This window comes from Mobula hypostoma, chromosome 8 (genome assembly GCF_963921235.1).
Source record: "Mobula hypostoma chromosome 8, sMobHyp1.1, whole genome shotgun sequence".
NCBI classification, from domain to species: Eukaryota; Metazoa; Chordata; class Chondrichthyes; order Myliobatiformes; family Myliobatidae; genus Mobula; species Mobula hypostoma.
Window position 1 is genome coordinate 6,304,962 of NC_086104.1, and position 22,549 is coordinate 6,327,510.

The 22,549-nt window shown below is 47.5% G+C and overlaps 1 protein-coding gene across 4 annotated transcripts in view; it reads left to right on the plus strand.

The window, feature by feature from the left end:
• phactr2 (phosphatase and actin regulator 2) overlaps positions 1-22,549 on the plus strand; it is a 143,240-nt gene that overhangs the window by 72,230 nt on the left and 48,461 nt on the right. For 3 of the 4 annotated variants that reach the window (XM_063055433.1, XM_063055434.1, XM_063055436.1), the window contains exons 4-6: positions 9,538-9,663; positions 14,652-14,831; positions 18,863-19,277. In XM_063055433.1, the coding sequence (XP_062911503.1) occupies positions 9,538-9,663; positions 14,652-14,831; positions 18,863-19,277 (721 nt within the window). The remainder of the gene's footprint in view (positions 1-9,537; positions 9,664-14,651; positions 14,832-18,862; positions 19,278-22,549) is intronic. The other variant, XM_063055435.1, reaches the window with a different exon arrangement.

Here is a 22,549-nt window from a genome sequence, read left to right on the forward strand (position 1 = left end):
AATGTCAGAGCAGGACAGCAGAGCTGTTATTGGGACTGGTTTGTTATTGTCACGTGAAACAAGATGCAGTGAAAAGCTTGTCTTGCATATTGTTCACACAGATCAGAGCATTATACATGCAGTAAGTCTCAGACACTCCTGTGCCCAGAGTCACTTTACAATCAATCTATGTATATGTTATCTTATGTATTTATTGTGTTTTCAATATTACTATTTTTGTGCTGCATCAGATCTGGAGTAACAATTATTTTGTTCTCCTTTACACTTATGTACTGGAAATGATTTGTAAACCTCAAAGTAGAACAAGGTAAAACAAGGGGGTGAAAATAAATGACGTTAAAAGTTTGTGCAAAGTCACAAATAGAAGGGCTGTGTGTGGTGGTAATAATCTTCTGAGGGGTGTCTATTTCACTGCAAGGAGTATTGTGGGGAAGGCGGACGAGTTGAGGGCATGGATTGACACATGGAATTACGACATTATAGCCATTAGTGAAACTTGGCTACAGGAGGGGCAGGACTGGCAGCTTAATATTCCAGGGTCCGATGTTTCAGACGTGACAGAGGCAGAGGGATGAAGGTTCGTGGGGGCGGGGGGGTGGCATTGCTGGTCAGGGAAAATGTTACAGCAGTGCTCAGGCAGGACAGATTAGAGGGCTTGTCTACTGAGTCCTTATGGGTGGAGCTGAGAAACAGGAAAGGTATGACCACATTCATGGGGTTGTATTATAAGACCACCCAATAGTCAGCGAGAATTGGAGGAGTAAATCTGCAGAGAGATAGCAGACAACTGCAGGAAACATAAAGTTGTGATAGTAGGGGATTTTAATTATCCACATATTGATTGGGACTCCCATACTGTTAAAGGTTTAGACGGGTTAGAGTTTGTAAAGTGTGTTCAGGAAAGTTTTCTAAATCAATATATAGAGGGACCAACTAGAGGGGATGCAATATTGGATCTCCTGTTAGGAAACGAGTTAGGACAAGTGACGGAAGTCTGTGTAGGGGAACACTTTGGTTCCAGTGATCATAACACCATTAGTTTCAATTTGATCATGGATAAAGATGGATCTGGTCCTTGGGTTGAGGTTCTAAACTGGAAGAAGGCCAAATTTGAAGAAATGAGAAAGGATCTAAAAAGCTTGGATTGGGACAGGTTGTTCTCTGGCAAAGATGTGATTGGTAAGTGGGAGGCCTTCAAAGTAGAAATTTTGAGAGTGCAGAGTTTGTATGTTCCTGTCAGGATTAAAGGCAAAGTGAATAAGAATAAGGAACCTTGGTTCTCAAGCGATATTGGAACTCTGATAAAGATGAAGAGAGAGATGTATGACATGTATAGGAAACAGGGAGCAAATCAGGTGCTTGAGGAGTATAAAAAGTGCAAAAAAATCCTCAAGAAAGAAATTAGGAGGGCTAAAAGAAGACATGAGGTTGCCTTGGCAGTCACGGTGAAGGATAATCCAAAGAGCTTCTACAGGTATATTAAGAGCAAAAGGATAGTAAGGGATAAAATTGGTCCTCTTGAAGACCAGAGTGCTCGGCTATGTATGGAACCAAAAGGAATGGGGGAGATCTTAAATGGGTTTTTTTGCATCTGTATTTACGAAGGAAACTGGAATGGAGTCAATGGAAATAAGGCAAACAAGTGGTGAGGTCGTGGTACCTATACAGATTGAAGAGGAGGAGGTGCTTGCTACCTTGAGGCAAATCAGAATAGATAAATCCCCAGGACCTGACAGGGTATTCCCTCAGACCTTGAAGGAGACTAGTGTTGAAATTGCAGGGGCCCTGGCAGATATATTTAAAATGTCGGTATCTACAGGTGAGGTGCCAGAGGATTGGAGAGTGGCTCATGTTGTTCCGTTGTTTAAAAAAGGCTCTAAAAGTAATCCAGGAAATTATAGGCCAGTAAGATTGACGTTGGTAGTAGGTAAATTATTGAAAGAGATAGGATCTACAAGTATTTGGATAGACAGGGACTTATTAGGGAGAGTCAACATGGCTTTGTGCGTGGTAGGTCATGTTTAACAAATGTATTAGAGTTTTTCGAGGAGGTTACCAGGAAAGTGGATGAAGGGAAGGCAGTGGATATTGTCTACATGGACTTCAGTAAGGCCTTTGACAAGGTCCTGCATGGGAGGTTAGTTAGGAAGATTCAGTCGCTGGGTATACATGGAGAGGTAGTAAATTGGATTAGACATTGACCTCAATGGAAGAAGCCAGAGAGTGGTGGTAGAGAATTGCTTCTCTGAGTGGAGGCCTGTGACTAGTGGTGTGCCACAGGGATCAGTGCTGGGTCCATTGTTATTTGTCATCTATATCAAAGATCTGGATGATAATGTGGTAAATTGGATCAGCAAATTTGCTGATGATACAAAGATTGGAGGTGGTGTGGACAGTGAGGAAGGTTTTCAAAGCTTGCAGAGGGATTTGGACCAGCTGGAAAAATGGGCTGAAAAATGGCAGATGGAGTTTAATACAGACAAGTGTGAAGTATCGCACTTTGGAAGGACAAACCAAGGTAAATGGTAGGGCACTGAGGAGTGCAGTAGAATACACAAACAAAATCTGATCTGGGAATACACAAACAAAATTCCCTAAAAGTGACGTTACAGGTAGATAGGGTCGTAAGGAGAGCTTTTGGTACATTGGCCTTTATAAATCAAAGTATTGAGTATAAGAATTGGAATGTTATGGTGAGGTTGTATAAGGCATTGGTGAGGCCGAATTTGGAGTATTGTGTTCAGTTTTGATCACCAAATTACAGGAAGGATATTAATAAGGTTGAAAGAGTGCAGAGAAGGTTTACAAGGATGTTGCTGGGACTTGAGAAACTCAGTTACAGAGAAAGGTTGAATAGGTTAGGACTTTATTCCCTGGAGCGTAGAAGAATGACGGGAGATTTGATAGTGGTATATAAAATTATGGTGGGTATAGATAGAGTGAATGCAAGCAGGCTTTTTCCCATGAGGATAGGGGAGAAAAAAAAAACAGAGGACATGGGTTAAGGGTGAAGGGGGAAAAGTTTAAAGGGAACATGGGGGGGGCTTCTTCACACAGAGAGTGGTGGGAGTGTGGAATGAGCTGCCAGATGAAGTGGTAAATTTGGGTTCGCTTTTAACATTTAAGAATAAATTGGACAGATACATGGATGGGAGGTGTATGGAGGGATATGGTCCATGTGCAGGTCAGTGGGACTAGGCAGAAAATGGTTCGGCACAGCCAAGAAGGGCCAAAAGGTCTGTTTCTGTGTTGTAATGTTCTGTGGTTCTATGGTTATAATAGTCAGAGTCATACTTTATTGATCCCGAGGGAAATTGGGTTTCGTTACAGTTGCACCAACCAAGAATAGAGTATAAATATAGTAATATAAAACCATAAAAAAATCAAATAATAATATGCCAGGAAATAAGTCCAGGACCAGCCTATTGGCTCAGGGTGTCTGACCCTCCAAGGGAGGAGTTGTAAAGTTTGATGGCCACTGGCAGGAATGACTTCCTATGACGCTCTGTGTTGCATCTCGGTGGAATGCAGAATAAAGTAACATTTGCAGAGAAAGGAGATAACTAGGTGCAAGGAGGTAGATTGTGAGGTCAGTAGTACATTTTACCCTCCAAGGGAACTGTTCAATAATCTGATAACAGCACAGTGGGGTAGAAGCTGTCCTTGAGCCTGGTGGTATGTGCTTTCAGGCTTCTGTATCTTCAGTATACACCTCACAACAGACGCACCACAATGCACACCATACACCTCACAACAGACACACCACAATGCACCATACAACTCACAACAGACACACCACAATGCACTATACACCTCACAACAGACACACCACAATGCACACTATACACCTCACAACAGACACACCACAATGCACTATACACCTCACAACAGACACACCACAATGCACCATACAACTCACAACAGACACACCACAATGCACTATACACCTCACAACAGACACACCACAATGCACTATACACCTCACAACAGACACACCACAATGCACACCATACACCTCACAACAGACACACCACAATGCACACCATACACCTCACAACAGACACACCACAATGCACTATACACCTCACAACAGACACACCACAATGCACACCATACACCTCACAACAGACACACCACAATGCACACCATACACCTCACAACAGACACACCACAATGCACACCATACACCTCACAACAGACACACCACAATGCACACCATACATCTCACAACAGACACACCACAATGCACTATACACCTCACAACAGACACACCACAATGCACACCATACACCTCACAATGGACACGCCACAATGCACACTAGGAAGTGAGGGGTTACGGGGGTTGTGGGGTGTCGAAGGAATCCCGAACAACAGGTTTAATCTCTGGTACGGCAGCAGAGTGGATGATGGGCCTGCCCATGCCCCCAGCCCCTCTGCCCTCGGGGTTGTGTAGGGGCAGGGGTGAGGGCGAGCCAGGATTTCTCTCTCCGTCCACCCAGCAGCCCCTGGTCTGCACCAGGCGTTGATGGCCGGTCCACTTGCAGTGCTCCCTCCCTCCCCTTGGTCAAGGAGAGGGGGCCATTGTGATCTCAGCACTGTCATCAAGGCCTTGGGCACACGAGGACATTCGGTGTTCCCTCCGTTGCCTGGCAACGTGGAATGAGCGTGACCTCCAGGCGATGTGGAATGGGGCAGGCCGCGCCATTGGTGTGAGCGACAGGGGCCCCCTGGTGAACTCATCTGCCGAGTGGCAGTGTGGTCCCGGCCGTCCGGCCAGGATGGCTCCATTTTGATACCGGCTGCGCATCCCTGACCTGACCAGGACAGCCGGAGACTGGAGAGGGCGGGGAGGTGGAGGAGGCGTTAACCCCAGCCTGAGAGAAGATGGGAGCCGCAGCTAGGAAGAGTTACCCGTCTAGCGAGAAGGAAAGTAACAGAAGCTTCGTATTCAACGGTAAACCCACTGGGCCTTTGGGCAGTTCTGGCGACGGATCACACGGAAAGAGTCTGAAGCTCTAAAGTTTCTAGAGATTGGCTGTCCCAGTGACGAGACCTCGGTGGTAATGAATAGCCTGCCTCCAGTGAGGTCTTGTCACCAGGGCAATGAGCTGTTTACTGTTTACTATTTACCTGTGCTGTGCACTGCATGCATCTTTGAATTATGCTTTGTTATTTATGATTTCACTAAACTGTCTCCCTGAACCATTTGCCCCTCTCTCTAAACCTTTCCTATCCATACCCCTGTCATACTGACTTGTAACCGTTGTAGTTGTCCCTGCCTCTGGCAGCTCGATCCACTGACCTCTGGGTCAAATTCATACTAATGTGGACCAAAGATTGGCTGGTTGGCAGGAGGCAAAGAATGGGATTAAGGGAGCCTTTTCTGATGGGCTTCCGGTGGCTAGTGGTGTTCTGCAGGGATCTCTGTAGGGACTGCTTCTTTTCCTGTTATATGTCAATAATTTTCGATGACAGAATTGATGGCTTTGTGGCCAAGTTTGCGGATGATACAAAGATAGGTGGAGTGGCAGGTGGCTTTGAGGAAGCAAGGAGTCTGCAGAAGGACTTAAACAGACTGGGAGAATGGGCAAAGAAGTGGCAGATGGAATATGTTGTAGGGAAGTGTGTGGTCGTGCACTTTAGATTTTTTTTTAGGTTATGAAGACACGCAGTCCTCTTTTATTGTCATTTAGTAATGCATGCATTAAGAAATTATACAATATTTCCGCTGGTGTGATATCACAAAACACAGGACAGACCAAGACTGAAAAAAACTGACAAAACCACATAATTATACATATAGTTACAACAGTGAAACAATACCATAACTTGATGAAGCCCGTGAGCACAGTAAAGTTCAAAGTCTCTCAAATGTCCCACATCTCACACAGACGGGAGAAGGAAGAAAAACTCTCCCTGCCACGCCGACCACAATCCAACTCTGAGTCATCCGAAAACTTCGAGCTCTGATCAGCTCTCTGACACCGAGTACTGAGCGCCATCTCTGTCTGAACGATTCGACCTCCTTCTCGGTCGCCAAAAGCAGGCAAGGCCGGGGATTTTGAGGCCTACCCTCCGAAAGATTCCCAACCACACAGTAACGACAGCAGTGAACGGGCGTTTCAGAAATTTCTCTAGGTGTTCCTCTGTGCTTTCACTTTGGTAGAAGGAATAAAAGTTTAGACTATTTTCAAAATGGGGAGAAAATTCAAAAATGAGAGGTGTGAAGGAACTTGTGAGTCCTTGTGCAGGATTCCCTAAAGCTCAGCTTGCAGTTTGAGTTGATGGTGAGGAAGGCAAATGCAATGTTTACACTCATTTTGAGCGGACTAGAATATAAAAGCAAGGACGCAATACTTAGCCTTTATGAGGCACTGGTGAGACCGCATCTGGAGCACTGAGGGCAGTTTCTGGCCAGCGTGCTAACACTGGAGAAAGGCCAGAGGTGGTTCACAAGAATGATTCTGAGAATGAAAGGGTTAATGGACAAGCATTTGAAGACTCTGGGCCTGCATTCAGCGGAGTTTAGAAGAATGAGGGAGGATCTCATTGAAACCTATCACATGTCGAAAGGCCTAGACGAGTGGATGTGGAGAGGATGTTTCCTGTAATGGGAGAGCCTGGGACCAAAAAAGGTCCAGCCTCTAAATAGAGACATACCCATGTGTTAGAACAGTGGGTATAATTAAAGCAGAAGTTGATAGATTCCTGATTAGTAAGGGCATTAAAGTTTGTGGGGGAAAAGGCAGGAGAATGGCGTTGAGAGGGAAGAGGAGGACCTCCAAGGTTGTAATCTCCAGATTGCCCCCTGCGCCGTGCACTAGTGCAGGAAGGAATGGGGTGATAGCACGGCTGAATGGGTGGCTGGAGTGATGATGCAGGGGACAGGGTTATGAAGTTTTTGGATTATTTGAAACTTTTCTGGGGATGGGCTGACCTGTGCAAGAGGGACGGGTTGCACCCGAACTGGAGGTAAACCAATATCCTGGCCGGAAGGTTTGCTGATGCTGCTTAGGAGAGTTTAAACTAGTTTTGCAGGGGGCTGGGAACTAGAGCCTCAGGTCAGTAAGGGACAGTAGATGCTAGGGAAAGTCGTGAAAGGCAAAATCAAAATTACAGGTATGATGGATCGGTTAGTTTGAAGTGTGTATATTTTAATGCTAGGAGTATGATGGGTAAAGGTGATGAACTTGGGGCATGGATCAGTACAGGGAACTGCAATGTTGTAGTCATTACTGAACCTTGGATGCAGAGAATGAGGGTGAAGTAGTTAATGAGTACTTCGCTTCAGTATTTACCAAGGAAGAGGACACGGAGGACCAGGAGATCAGTGCTGACGGTATAATACATTATGGCATTTAAAGATCAAGGAGGAGGAAATGTTGGACCTCCTAAGGTCGAGAAGAATACTTTGGCTTTCCAGCATATCAACACCTCTCCTAATTTTATAAACCTCTACAAGGTCACCCTACACTGCAGGGGAAACAGTGCCACATTGCCATCTCTCCTTATAGCTCGAGCCATGCAGTCCAGCTAATGTTCTGGTGATGTTTTTCTGCAACCTGACATCCTTCCGATCATGTGGTGACCAGAAAGTACACACAGTACTCTGGGTGTGGCCTTTCTGCCCTGGGGGTAAGTCTCTGGTTTGCCACTCGATCTCTGCCTCTTATCATCTTGTACACCTCTATCAAGTCTCCTGTTATAATCCTTCGCTCCAAACAGAAACTCCCTAGTTCATTCAACCTCTCCTCATGAGACATGTTCTCTAAACCAGGCAGCATGCTGCTAAATCTCCTCTGCACCCTCTCTTAAGCTTCCACAGCCTTCCTGTAATGAGGCGACCAGAACTGAACACAATACTCCAAGTGGGGTCTGACCAGGGTTTTATAGATCTGCAACATTACCTCACGGCTCGAACTCAATCCTCCGACTAACGAAGGCCAACACACCACACACCTTCTTAACCACCACATTCCAAAGATGTACTGGTGAATAACAGTGAACAACAGTGGACAAGTGTCGGGACAGAGCAGCGTGGAGGGAAATCGTCCGCCAACTGGAAATTCCAGATGCGACCTAACTGGTTAGGGTTAGTGAGTTGTGAGTATATTAGTGAGTTGTGGGCACAATCCTGGCTGACTGGACGCAAACGATGTATGTTTTGGTGTACGTGTGACAAACAAAAATCATTAACTTTAAATCTTCATCAAGCTGCGCGGCAACTTTGAGGAATCTATGGACGTGGACTCTAAAATCCCTCTGTCTCCACACGGTTAAAAATCCTGCCTTTAACTCTGTATTAAACTATGGATGTGGGGCCTCTGCTATCCATGAGAATGGCTACTCCCTCCAGCACAGGTGGGTCACTGGCACGACAAGGCAGTGGCTCTACCCTCTGCACCAGTGTGCCACCCCTGTCAGATGGACTATGATAGGGGGAGTTGTTGGCCTTCATCTGTCTGTTCATCACAGTCAGCGCAGTCCATCACGAATAGCCCTCCACATCACTGAGCACGTCTACACAGAGCACTGTCACAGGAAAGCAGCCTCCGTCATCGGGACTCCCACCACCCAGATCGTGATCTCTTCTCGCTGCTGCCATTGGGAAGGAGGTACAGGACGCTCAGGACCCACACCACCAGGTTCAGGAACAGTTATTACCCCTCGATCATCAGGCTCTTAAACCAGAAGGGATAAATTCATTCATCCCAACACCGAACTGTTCCCATAATCTCTGGGGTCACTTTCAATGGCTCTTCATCTCACGTTCTCGATATTTATTGCTTATTTGTTTACTTATCTATTTTGTTTGTTTTCTGTTTGCATTCACATGGTTTGTACATTGCACATTGGCTCTTTCTCCGTCTTGATTGCGGTTTTCTATTGATTCTGTTGTGTTTCTTTGGGTCTACTGAGAATACCCACGAGAAAATGAATCTTAGGGTTGTATAACCTGGGATGGCAGGTCTTTCATATGAAGAAAGACTGGATGAACTGGGCTTGTACTCGTTGGAATTTAGAAGATTGAGGGGGGATCTGATTGAAACGTATAAGATCCTAAAGGGATTGGACAGGCTAGATGCAGGAAGATTGTTCCCGATGTTGGGGAGGTCTAGAACGAGGGGTCACAGTTTGAGGATAGAGGGGAAGCCTTTTAGGACCGAGGTTAGGAAAAACTTCTTCACACAGAGAGTGGTGAATCTGTGGAATTCTCTGCCACAGCAAACTGTTGAGGCCAGTTCATTAGCTATGTTTAAAAGGAAGTTAGATATGGCCCTTGTGGCTACAGGGGTCAGGGGGTATGGAGGGAAGGCTGGGTTCTGAGTTGGATGATCAGCCATGATCATAATAAATGGCGGTGCAGGCTCGAAGGGCCGAATGGCCTACTCCTGCACCTATTTTCTATGTTTCTATGTTTCTATATGGTGAGATATATGTACTTTGATAATGAATTTACTCTGAACTTTGTTACGCTCAGTGCATTGTGATGGGTCAGTCCCCATAGCCAGTAACCCGTCTCCCTTATCTTCTCAGCTGGGAGCTCAGAAGTGACTGTTACGAATGGACACAGCGTGCACACCATTCCCATCAAAGTCCAGCCAACGGAGGGGGGCTTGCTGGACGCCAGCTCGACGGACACCGGCCTGTCACAGAGAATGGGTAATGTACAATCCTCCGGTGCCTGTGAATCCTGCAGAAGCTTATCGGCAGGCTCGTCAGCGCCCTGTTACAGGGTGAGCTGGGCCCTGACCCACAGAGCTAACCTGGCCTGGGTGTCTCCACATGGAAAATCCCGCCTCCCCTCATCCCTCGCACTCCAGGGAAGCACAGGGCAGAATCACTGTTCATTATCACTGGCAAATGTCGTGGTTTTTATTTAGAGATACATGGTGCAATGGGCCCTTTCAGGCCAGTGAGTTGTTCTGCCCAGCAACACACCTATTAACACTGACCTAATCACGAGACAATTTGCAATGACCAAGTAACCTACTAACCGGTACGTCTTTGGACTGTGGGAGGAAACCGGAGAAACGTACATGCCCACAGCGAGGACAGACGGATTCCTTACAGGGTGCGCTGGAATTGAACTCTGAATTCCCACACCCCGAGCGGTAATAGAGTTTCACCTACAGTCACGCCACCGTGGCGCCCCGTCCTGTGCGGCAGTACGGCGTGATACATAAATAAAATTGCTATAAATTATAGCAAGAAATGTACTGTATATATGCAGCATAAGTGGTGAAAAAGAGAGCGAATATACTGAAGTAGTGTGCATGGGTTCATCGCCCATTCAGAAATCTGATTGCCGAGGGGGAGAAGCTGTTCCTAAAACACTGATGGTGTGTCTTCAGGCTCCTGTACTCCTCCGTGATGGGAACAATGAGGAGAGGGCATATCTTGGGTGGTGGAGGTCTTTAATGACGGATGCTGCCATTTTCAGGCATCGCCATATGATGACTTCCTCAACAGTGCCTATTGATGGAGCTGGCCAAGTTTACAACTTTAGAACGTAGAAGAGTACAGCTCAGGAACAGGCCGTTCGTCCCACAATGTTGTGCTGAACCAACAAATCCAAAGTGCCCAAACACTAAACCCTCCTACCTATACCATCTTCCTCACGTCCACATACCTGTCCAAACATCTCTCAAAAGCCTCTAATGTATTTTCCTCTCCCACCGTACCAGGCAGTGCATTCCAGGCATCTGTGGCTCCAAGTTAAAAACCTTCCCCTCACATCCCCTTCTCACCTTCAATGCATGCCCTCTGGAAAGAGACATTTCATTGCTGGAAAACAGATACTCTCCGTCTATCTATGTCTCTCATAATTTTAGAAACCTGTATCAGATTTCCTCAGCCTCCAGCGCTCCAGAGAAAACAACCCAAGTGTATCCAGCCTCTCGTGACAGCACATGCCCTCCAAACCAGGCAGCATCCTGGTTAATGTCTTCTGCGCCCTCTCCAAAGCCTCAACGTCCTTCCTACAGCAGGGCGATCGGAACTGTGTGCATACTCCAGATGCAGTCTAAACAGAATTTTATAAATTTGCAACATAACCTCCTGAGTATTAAACTCAGTGCCTCAATTAATAAGAGCAAGCATTCTATTAGCCTTCTTAATCACCTTATCGACCTGTGCAGCCACTCTCAAGGAGCTGTGAACTTGGGTTCCAAGATCTCTCTGCTCAGCAACACTGTTAAGGACCTTGCCCTTAAAGATATATCATCTCCTTGTATTTGCCCTACCCAGGTACAACACCTCACATTTATCTGGATTAAACTCCATCTGCCATTTCTTATCGCATATCTGCAACTCGTCTGTATCGTGCTGTGTTCTTTGTCAGTCTTCTACACCATCCACAACTCCAATAGTCTCGGCGTCATCTGCAAACTCACTAACCCACCCATTGACATTTTCATCCAGGTCATTTATACACATCTCAAACAGCAGAGGTCCCAGCACAGATCCCTGCGGAACTCTACCAGTTACAGACCTCCAGCTCGAATAAACCCCTTCAATCACTATTCTCTGTCTTCTGTGCGCAGGCCAGTTCCGAATCCAAACAGCCAATTCACTGCGGACCCCATGTATCTTAATCTTCTGAATCAGTCTTCCATGAGGGACTTTGTCAAACACCTTACTAAAATCCATGTAGACAACATCCACTGCCCTACCTTCATCAATCTGTCTCATCAGCTTGTCAAAAAACCCCATCAAGTTGGTATGGCATGACCTGCAGCTTCCTCCGTTCCTGGGCGGTGGCCCCCTCCGTACCAGATGGTGATGCAGTCAGTTCAGAATGGTCTCCAGCAGATGGAACGACCTCAGATCTGGAATCTACACCTGAAGCAACAACAGTTGTTGGAGTCCTAGAGCAAAACAAGCCCTTCAGCCCAAACAATTCATGCTGATCCCAGGGCTCATCCAGCTACTCCCAATTTCCTGTGTTTGACCCATATCCCTACACGCCCTGCCCCTTCCATGTATCCATCCAAATGCTTCGTAAATGATGCTACAGTACCTGCCTCGCCCACTTCCTCTGGCAGCTCATTCCACATATTCATCACTCTTGGTGTGGAAAAGTTGCCTCTCGGGTCCCTTTTAAATCTTTCCCCTCTCACCATAAACCTGTACCTCCTAGTTTTGGGCTCCTCTACCCTGTGAGAAAAAACTTACCATCCACTCATAACTTTGCAAACCTCTATAAGGTCACATCTCAGTCTCCTCCTCACCACCCTCTGCATTAAAAATACTGCCTGCCAGGTCGCTTTTAAAATATTCCATCTAGTTTTTGGTCTCCCCTCCCCTGGGGAAAGGGTGCAGGGTGGAGATGCGTCTCTACCAAAGGAGGTGTAAGGCACTCCTTCCCTCTGCTAGCCTACAGATCACCCTTGGGCAGGTGTAGCGCCTGGCTGGCCCCCAGATCAGTGTCACGTGGAGCCGCGGGAGCAGGTGGCGGATGGTCACATGAGCAGCTGCTGCATGTCAGAAGTCCTGGTCAAGAAACCACAGCAGCATCTGTACTTTCTGGGGAGATCGAGGCATGCAAGGCTCCCTACCCCACTCTGACGACTTACTGCAGGAGCATCATCCAGAATGCCCTGTGTGGCTGCATCGTTGCGTAGTATGGATGCAGCAAGTTATTGTACCGCAAGATCCTACGCAGATGGTACAAACCGCCAAGAGCATCACAGGGGTCTCCCTGTCTCCTATTTGTGACATTTACCGGGAGCATTGTGGAGGATCCCACAATCTCTTTGACCCACTACCATCAGGAAGGAGGGACAGGAGCATCAGGACCAGGGCTGTCAGACTGGGTAACAGCTTCTTCCCTCAGGCTGGGAGACTAGTATCACCGCTGAGGTCTCGTCACTAGGACAGTTGTTTACTGGTTACTGTGCAGTTTAGAGATTACCTGTGCTGCGCACTGCGTGCACATTAAGCTATGTATGGTAATGTTTTTGATTCTGTCCTGTCTATGATGTGTGTTACGAGGTTAATTGGTCAATGTAGATTGTCCAGTGTTTAGGCTGGGATGAAGTTGATGGTTTGCTGGGTGTGCAGCTCTCTGGGCTGGTCAGACTGGTCCCAAGCTATAACTCCAAATAAATAAGCTGAGTGAACCCTCACTCTCCCGTAAACCAAAGAATCTCCATACCTTCACCCCAAATACTTTCACAGAATCCTTTTCCATTGCTCCTCGGGTTAGCGAATCCAAAGATTTCCACCTCATCATCGTCCGGAACGGGGTCCCTAGATTCTGAAACAATGCCCCTCTGCCAGTCTAGATACCCCCAGCGGGGGCATCTTCTGCCAACACCCACCCTGTCCGTGTCGCTCACAATCCTGGGCATTGCAGTGAGTTTGCTGCCCCTCTCCCTCCACCTGCTGATGCACACACACACAGCGCTGGAGGAACTCAGCAGGAGGGGAATAAGCAGTAGATGTTTTGGGGCCGAGACCCTTCTGAGGGACTGGAAAGGAAGAGGAAAGAGCCGGAATGATGAGGTGGGGGAGAGGTGCAGGAGTACAAGCTGGGAGGTGATTGGTGAGACCAAGTGAGGGGGAAGGTGGGTGCATGGGGGAGAGGAGATGAAGTAAGAACATAGAATAGTACAGCACATTACAGGCCCTTCAGCCCACAATGTTGTGCCGACCTTCAAATCCTGCCTCCCATATAACCCCCCACCTTAAGTTCCTCCATATACCTGTCTAGTAGTCTCTTAAATTTCACTAGTGTATCCACCTCCACCACTGACTCAGGCAGTGCATTCCACGCACCAACCACTCTCTGAGTAAAAAACCTTCCTCTAATATCTCCCTTGAACTTCCCACCCCTTACCTTAAAGCCATGTCCTCTTGTATTGAGCAGTGGTGCCCTGGGGAAGAGGCGCTGGCTATCCACTCTATCTATTCCTCTTATTATCTTGTACACCTCTATCATGTCTCCTCTCATCCTCCTTCTCTCCAAAGAGTGAAGCCCTAGCTCCCTTAATCTCTGATCATAATGCATACTCTCTAAACCAGGCAGCATCCTGGTAAATCTCCTCTGTACCCTTTCCAATGCTTCTATATCCTTCCTATAGTGAGGTGACCAGAACTGGACACAGTACTCCAGACAAGAAGCTGGCAAGTGATTGGTGGAAGAGATAAAGGGCTGAAGAAGAAGGAATCTGATAGGAGGAGAGAGTGGATGATGGGAGAGAGGGAAGGAGGGGGGAACTTGAAGGAGATGATGGGCAGGTGGAGACAAGAAAAGAGGTGAGAGGGGAGTTAGAAAGTGGAAGTTCAAAGGAGAGAAGGGGGAGGGGAAGAAATTTCCGGAAGCACTGATTGATGTTCATGCCAACAGGCTGGAGGCTACCCAGATGGAATATGAGGTGTTGCTCCTCCAGCGTGAGAGTAGCCTCATACAGGTTGGAGTGGAATTGAAATGGGAGGTCATTGGGAGATCCGGCATTTGGTGACAGAGATGTTCCCAGGGAGGGAAGCGTGACCTCCAGCATCTGCTCAACCGCTGTGTTGATGACGGAGTGGTGGCTGCTGCCAGGGCCCATCCCCAGGGGGTGGACCTCATCCCATAGCCTGCACGTTCCTTGGTCCGTGTGGTTTGTCATAACTTGTGTTTCAATGACTCTCTTCGACCGCAGAAATGTCTGAGCAGGGCCCCCCTGGTGAAGCCGGGCCCCCCCAGGGAGAAACACCAGCATTGCTGCTCAGTGGGCGTCCCGACTGTACCCCAGTCGGTGCCACTGACGACGATGACCTTGACAAGATGAACGCCCTTCCAGTGCTCTCGAAACCCACCAAGAGGAACACCAACGTGGAACGTAAGTTGACCGGCTCTGCTGATGTCAGTTGCCGTGGAGCAGAGGGAATGAGCTAAGGAGACATTGGACAAGCTTGGACTGATTTCTCTGGAGTGTCAGAGGCAGAGAGAGAGATCTGATAGAGATTTATAAGAAAATGAGCCCTCATTCCTCCTTCTTCAACACTTTACCTCTTCCACCCATCCCTTCCCACCTTCTCACATCATCCAGCCCTCCTCCACCTACCAATCACTTGTCAGCCCGTGCTCTTCCTGTTTTTTCCCCACCCCCCTCCTCCTTATTCAGCCTTCTTCCCCCTTCCTCTCCAGTCCTGATGAAAGTCTCTGGCTGGTACGTTTATTCCTCTCCATAGATGCTGCCTGGCTTGCTGAGTTCCTCCTGCATTTAGTCTGTATCGCTTAGGCTACGTCCACACTACGCCGGATAATTTTGAAAACGAAGCCTTTTCTCTTCGTTTTGACCTTCCGTCCACACTGAAGTGGCGTTTTCAGCCCCCGAGAACGGAGATTTTCAGAAACAGTCTCCAGAGGGAATAAATCTGAAAACGCCTAATATCCGTTGCAGTGTGTACGGGGTAACCGGAGATTTTCAAAACCGCTGTCATGACGTGCCGGAACAGATGGCGACAGCACGGCATTTCGTTGTTTTATTATTATTACTACTTTATTGTCGCCAGACAGTTGGTACTAGAGCGTACAATCATCACGGCGATATTTGATTCCGCGCTTCGCAGAACCTAACAATTTCAGAACAGACGGCAATGAGACTGAAGCCAGAAGAATTAGAAATGTACTCACCAAATACTTTGACCCATAGCTTACTGAATAAATAAGTATACTCACTTTGCCCTGTTTTCTGTCCTTGCTTGTATGGAGGTAAGGACAGAAAACGCCTTCCGCCACCTCCAGTTTAAATTCCATGCGGAATATTTTGGAGGATCAAGAACCAAGAACCAAGAACCGAGGTGGTTTACCTATTTATGCAAGTACTTCTCTGACAATAGATGCGTAACAGCCTAATGTAACATTGTATGGAAATACAAGATAACAGTGATGGAGACATGTTTTATACAGTTAACAAGGTACTTTATTAATGCAACAGAGTTAGTCAGTTTTTCAATGTTCGTCGTCAGCCGGGTCATACTGTCCGTGAACTCCCTGTCGGTTGCCTCCATACGCTCCAGTATTTGTTTTTTTTTTAGTTTTAAGTCCTCCTGCGCGAGAGCCAAGAGCAATTCCTTTTAACTTTTTCTACTCCATAACTGGACAAACGCGCACCAAGTCTATCGTTTCCTCTTCGCTTGTTTTCTGTGTGTTCTGCACGTGCCCAGTAGGAGGAGATTTGCCCAAATATCTGTCTAATGTGGACAGAGATATTTTGAAAAACGCTTAGTGTGGACGCCTGTCGTTTTTACTCGTAACCGGCATTTTCAAAATTATCCGGCGTAGTGTGGATGTAGCCTTAGGTGCAGTTACCTTTTCCCAGGGTTGAATTACCTAGTGCCAGACGGCATGCATTTAAAGTGAGGCAAGGAAAGTATAAAGGAATATGAGGCGCAGGCTATTCCCCACAGAGAGTGCTGGGAATGTGCTGCCTGGGGCGAATACAACAGACAGAGGGTTTTAAGAAACTTTATGACAATTATTGAATGTAGATTGGTTTTTAAGTCACACATTCTCATCACTGCCTGTGTGTTGGCCCCACAAAAGCATGTGTTCCCATCGCTGCCTGTACACTCTCCCCATCACCACGTGGGTCCCGTCACTGCCTGTTTATTCTCCCCGTTACTGCATGGATTCCCGTCGCCGCCTATTGAGAAGATGTTTCCCATGGTGGGAGAGTCTAAGACCAGAGGACACAGCTACAAAATAGAGGTGTCCATTTAGAACAGAGATGAGGAGGAATTTCTTTAGCCAGAGGGTTGTGAATCTGTGGAATTCTTTGCCACAGGCAGCTGGGGAGGCCAAGGCATTGGATATATTGAAAGCAGAGATTGATAGATTCTTAATTAGCCAGGGCATGAGGTGATTGAAGTGATACAGGGAGAAGGCAGGAGATTGGGGCTGAGAGGAAAATGGATCAGTCATGATGGAATGGCAGTGCAGACTCGATGGGCTGAATGGCCGAATTCTGCTCCTACATCTTACGGTCTTACGGTTTCCTACCACAGTCCAAAGACGTACCAGTCGTAGGTTAATTAGTCATAGTGAATTGTCCAGTGATTAGGCTGGGATTAATTTGAGGGGGTTGCCGGGGGGGGGGTGTGATTGAGGGGCCAGAAGGGCCCATTCTGCTCTGTATCTCTAAAATTAAAATCAAATCAAAATACCGAGGTACCGTGAAAAGCTTTACTTTTTTGTGCTGTTCATGCAGATCGTTTCTTCACAATTGTGCAGTACGGTGCTGCAATAACAGAGTGCAGAATTAATTAAAAATTGATGATTAAAGATTAGCTTTATTTGTCACGTGTGCATCAAAACAGAGTGAAATGCATCGTTTGCATCAAACATAAGATGTAGAAGCAGAATTAGGCCATTTGGCCCATCAAGCCTGCTCTGCCGTATCATCATGGCCAATCCATTTTCCCTCTCAGCCCTAGTCTCCTGCCTTCTCCCCATATCCCTTCATGCCCTGACTGATCAAGAATCTATTAATCCCTGCCTTAAATATACTCAATGACGTGGCCTCCACAGCTGCCTGTGGCACGAATTCCACAGATTCACCACTCTATGGCGAAAGAAATTCCTCCTCATCTCTGTTCTAAAAGGATGTCCCTCTATGCTGAGGTAGGCTTCTCTGGTGTTAGACTTCCCCACCATAGAAAACATCCATTCAATTGAGGCCTTTCAATGACCAACACGGTCCGAGGATGCGCTGGGGGCAGCCTGCAAGTGTCGCCACACTTGCAGCGCCAACATAACATGCCCAAAACTATTAACTCTAACCTGTACGTCTGTGGACCGTGGGATGAAACTCATGTGATCACAGACAGACAGTACAAACTGCTTACAGACAGCGATGGAAGTTAAATCCTGTTGCTGACTACTACGTTACAGTATTACGTTATGGTCTTATCGGAGGGAGAAAATGGATCAGCAATGATTGAATGACAGAGCAGACTCGATGGGCCAAATAGCCTAATTTTGCTCCAATATCTGACAGTATAACAGGTACAGAGAAAGGGTCGTGTAGGGGGACAATACTGCCCAGGGCTGGTGCAGGCGGACAGTACGGCCCAGGGCTGGTTCAGGGGGACAATACTGCCCAGGGCCATATCGATGTAGACCTTGAGTCGACACCAGGGTAGATCCCAGTGATCCCAGAACGTGAATCGCTACCCCCTTGGTCACACATTCACAGAGGTGTTTCTGAGATTGTTAGGCTGTTGCAGGAGTGTGCAGGGATATGGACCACGTACAGGAATAAGAGATTTAGTTTAATGAAATGCCTTTTTGAACATCCCTCTGAACCCGCTGCCCTCCGCCAATCCCAGCTTGCCCGTCAGCCCAGCAGACACGTGGGTGGGGAGGGTGCTGTTGCAGTCTGGCGGTCTGACCGTGCTGAGGCTGGGTGGCAAGTCTTACAGAGTGCTACAGCACAGAAACAGCCCAGCTAATCATGCTGCTCCCCTCGACCTGCACAAGGATCCTAACCCTCCATATCCCTCCTGTCCATGTACCCAGCTTGTTCCTCACTCGCACCGCGCTCTGAGTGTATCACTCACTTACTCATTTACAGATACAGTGTAGAATAGTCCTTTCCAGCCCTTTGAGCCACACCACCCAGTAACCCCCGATTAATCCTAGTTGAGTACTATGACCAATTAACTTACCGACCGATGTGTCTTTGGACTGTGGGAGGAAACCAGAGCACCCGGAGGAAACCCACACAGTCACGGGGAGAACGTACAAACTCCTTACAAAGGACGCCAGAATTGAATTCTGAACTCCGAGCTGTAATAATGTCGCAACCGGAAATGAGTGAGGGTGTCTGATGTGGATTTTTGATTACCTTGTCCAATCTGGTTGCAGATACGCCTTCCCCGTCGGAGAACCTCTCCTGCTCCACATCGGCCCCCTTGTCCCCACCCTCGCTTCAGCCTGTGCTCAACACTAAGTTTCTCCTGAGCACCTCCGACATCCCCGGCACAGGGGATGCGCACACCAAGTCTCCGAGACAATCTGAGCCCTCGTCCCAACCTTCTCCCGTGCTCCCGAGGCAAAGTGGACCATCGCCGGACAGCCCTCCGCCCACCGATCTCCTCGACGACAGTGCTGAGGCACAAAGGCCCCAGGCGGTCTCCGGTCAGGATGTGACGCGATCTGACCCCGAGAAGGAGGCAGATACCACCCCTACGGGCAGCACCCTCTACCCTCAGCACAGTGCGGCCAATGAAAAAATGGATGCTCCTGATGGCCAGACAGGACTCGAAGAAGATCTAAAGAGGTAGGTTTGTATAGCCTTACCTTTCGTAAAGATTTAAAAAAAATAACTTCATTAGTCATACAAATTGAAACATACAGTAAAATGTGGCATTTGCGTCAGTGGCTAACACAATACGAGGATGTGCTGGGGGCAGCCCACAAGTGTTGCCAGGCTTCCAGCGCCAACACAGTTTGCCCACAACCCGTAATCCTCACATCTTTGCACACCCGGAGGAAACCCACGCAGTCACAGTGGGAATGTACAACTTCCTTACAGCCAGCAGCAAGAATTAGACCCTGATCAGCTGCACTGTAACAGCTTTGCGTTAACCATGTCACCTCTCAGAGGTAAACGGATAGGAAGGGTTTGGAGGGATATGGGCAAATTGCGAAGAAGTGGGACCTGCGCGGATTCGAGTCTTGGTCAGCACAGACCGGTTGGGCCGATGGGCCTGTTTATGTGCTGTGTGACTCTCTGGACACTGGGTTGTTGTAGGGTACCATCTGACCACCTAGATCCTTGCCCGGCCCGCCCTCGTGACTCCACTCCCTTTTGAGGGGGCCCCAGCTTCCATGGGTGATCCTGAGGACGTCGTGATCTGGCCTGACCCCTGAGGTACTGCCCTCTGCCTGGTGCATCTCCTCACACTGCTACCTATCCGGACGAGATTGACCCTCACCTACCCTGAACCCCACCCCACCCCCTCCTCCCTGCCATTCCAAAAGACCATAGAACACTGGACCAGGATCAGAATCGGAATCGGGTGTATTATCACCGGCATGTGTCATGGAATTTGTTAACAGCAGCAGTTCAATGCAGTACATGATCATATAGAGAGGAAAAATAAATGACTGAAATATATCAATTACACTAATTATATACATGTATATTGAATAGATTAAAACTAGTGCAAAAACAGAAATAATATTAAAAAGTGAGGTCGTGTCCAAGGGTTCAATGTCCAGTTAGCAATCGGGTGGCAGAGGGGAAGAAGCTGTTCCTGAATTGCTGGGTGTGTACCTTCAGGCTTGTGTACCTCCTACCTGCTGGTAACAGTGAGAAGAGGGCATAGCCTTGGTGATGGGGCTGCTTAATAATGGACGTCACCTTTCTGAGGCACCGCACCTTAAAGATGTCTTTGATATTACAGAGGGTAGTACCCAAGATGGAACTGACTAATTTTACTAATTTCTGTAGCTTCTTTCTGTCCTGTGATGTTGGGGTGGGGGGAGACTAGTGCACCAGACTTAAAGAAGCTACAAAAATGACAGTGATGCAGCCTGTCAGAATGCTTTCCACGATACATGTATAGAAGTTTTCGAGAGCTTTAGGTGACAAACTAAATCTCTTCAAACTCTTAATGAGGTATAGCCTCTGTCTTGGCTTCTTTATAATTGCTTCAATATGTTGGGACCAGGTTAGATCCTCAGAGATCTTGACACCCTGGAACTTGAAGCTGCTCACTCTCTCCACTTCTGATCCCTCTATGAGGATTGGTTCATGTTCCGTTATCCTACCCTTGCTGATGTTTGCAGTCAGCTCTTTTCGTCTTACTGAGGTTGGGTGCCAGGTTTTTGCTGCGACACCACTCCACTAGTTGGCATATCTCACTCCTCTCTCATCTCCATCTGAAATTGTACCAACAATGGGTGTATCTTCAACAAATTTATAGATGGTATTTGAGCTATGCCTAGCCACACAGTCATGGGTATATAGAGAGTAGAGCAGCGGGCTAAACACACATCCCTGAGGTGTGCCAGTGTTGATTGTCAGTGAGGAGGAGATGTTATCACCAATCCGCACGGATTGTCGTCTTCTAGTTAGGAAGTTGAGGATCCAATTGCAGAGGGAGGTACAGGGGCCCAGGTTCTGTAACTTCTCAATCAGGATTGTGGGAATGATGGTATTAAATGCTGAGCTATAGTCGATGAACAGCATCCTGACATAGGTGTTTGTATTGTCCTGGTGGTCTAAGACCGTGTGAAGAGCCATTGAGATTGTGTCTGCTGTTGACCTATTGCGGCGATAGGCAAATTGCAATGGGTCCAGGTCCTGGCTGAGGCAGGAGTTCATTCTAGCCATGACCAACCTCTCAAAGCATTTCATCACAGTAGATGTGAGTGTTACTGGGTGATAGTCATTAAGGTAGCTCACATTATTCTTCTTGGGCACTGGTATAACTGTTGCCTTTCTGAAGCAAGTGGGAACTTCCACCCGTGGCAGTGAGAAGTTGAAAATGTCCTTGAATACTCCCACCGGTTAGTTAGCACATGTTTTCAGAGCCTTATCAGATACTCCATCGGGGCCTGCCACTCATACTCCTTAAAGATAGCCTAACATCGGCTTCTGAGACAGAGATCACAGGATCACCAGGTGCAGCAGGGATCTTCACAGCTACAGTTATATTTTCCCTTTCAAAGCGTACATAGAGGGCATTGAGCTCATCTGGTAGTGAAGCATCGCTGTCATTCATGCTATTGGGTTTCGCTTTGTAGGAAGTAATGTCTTGCAAGCCCTGCCAGAGTTCTTGTACATCCGATGTCACCTCCAACCTCGTTCGAAATTGTCTCTTTGCCCTTGAAATAGCCCTCCACAAATCAAACCTGGTTTTCTGGTCCAGACCTGGATCGCCAGACTTAAATGCCACAGATCTAGCCTTCAGCAGGCGACGTACCTCCTGGTTCATTACGGCTTTTGGTGTGGGAATGTACAGCAAGTTTTCGTTGGCACGCACTCATCCACACAGGTTTTAATGAAATTGGTAACAACTGCAGCATACTCATCCAGGTTCGAAGATGAATCTCTGAATACAGTCCAGTCTACTGATTCAAAGCAGTCCTATAGGGGCTCCTGTGCTTCCCTGGTCCATACCTTCTTGGTCCTCACTACTGGTGCTGCAGTCTTCAGTCTCTGCCTATACTCAGGGAGTAGCAGTACAGCCAGGTGATCAGACTTCCCCAAGTGAGGTCGTGGAATGCACAGTAGGCATTCTTGATGGTAGTGTAACAGATTTAGGCCATTCTGCTCAGCATTTCTACTCCACCATTCCATCATGGCTGACTTATCCTTCTCAGCCTCATTTAGGGATGTGATGCTGAGGCTCTATAAGGCGCTGGTGAGACCTCACTTGGAGTACTGTGGGCAGTTTTGGTCTCCTTATTTAAGAAAGGATGTGCTGACGTTGGAGAGGGTTCAGAGAAGATTCTCTAGAATGATTCCGGGAATGAGAGGGTGAGCATATGAGGAACGTTTGTCTGCTCTTGGACTGTATTCCTTGGAGTTTAGAAGAATGA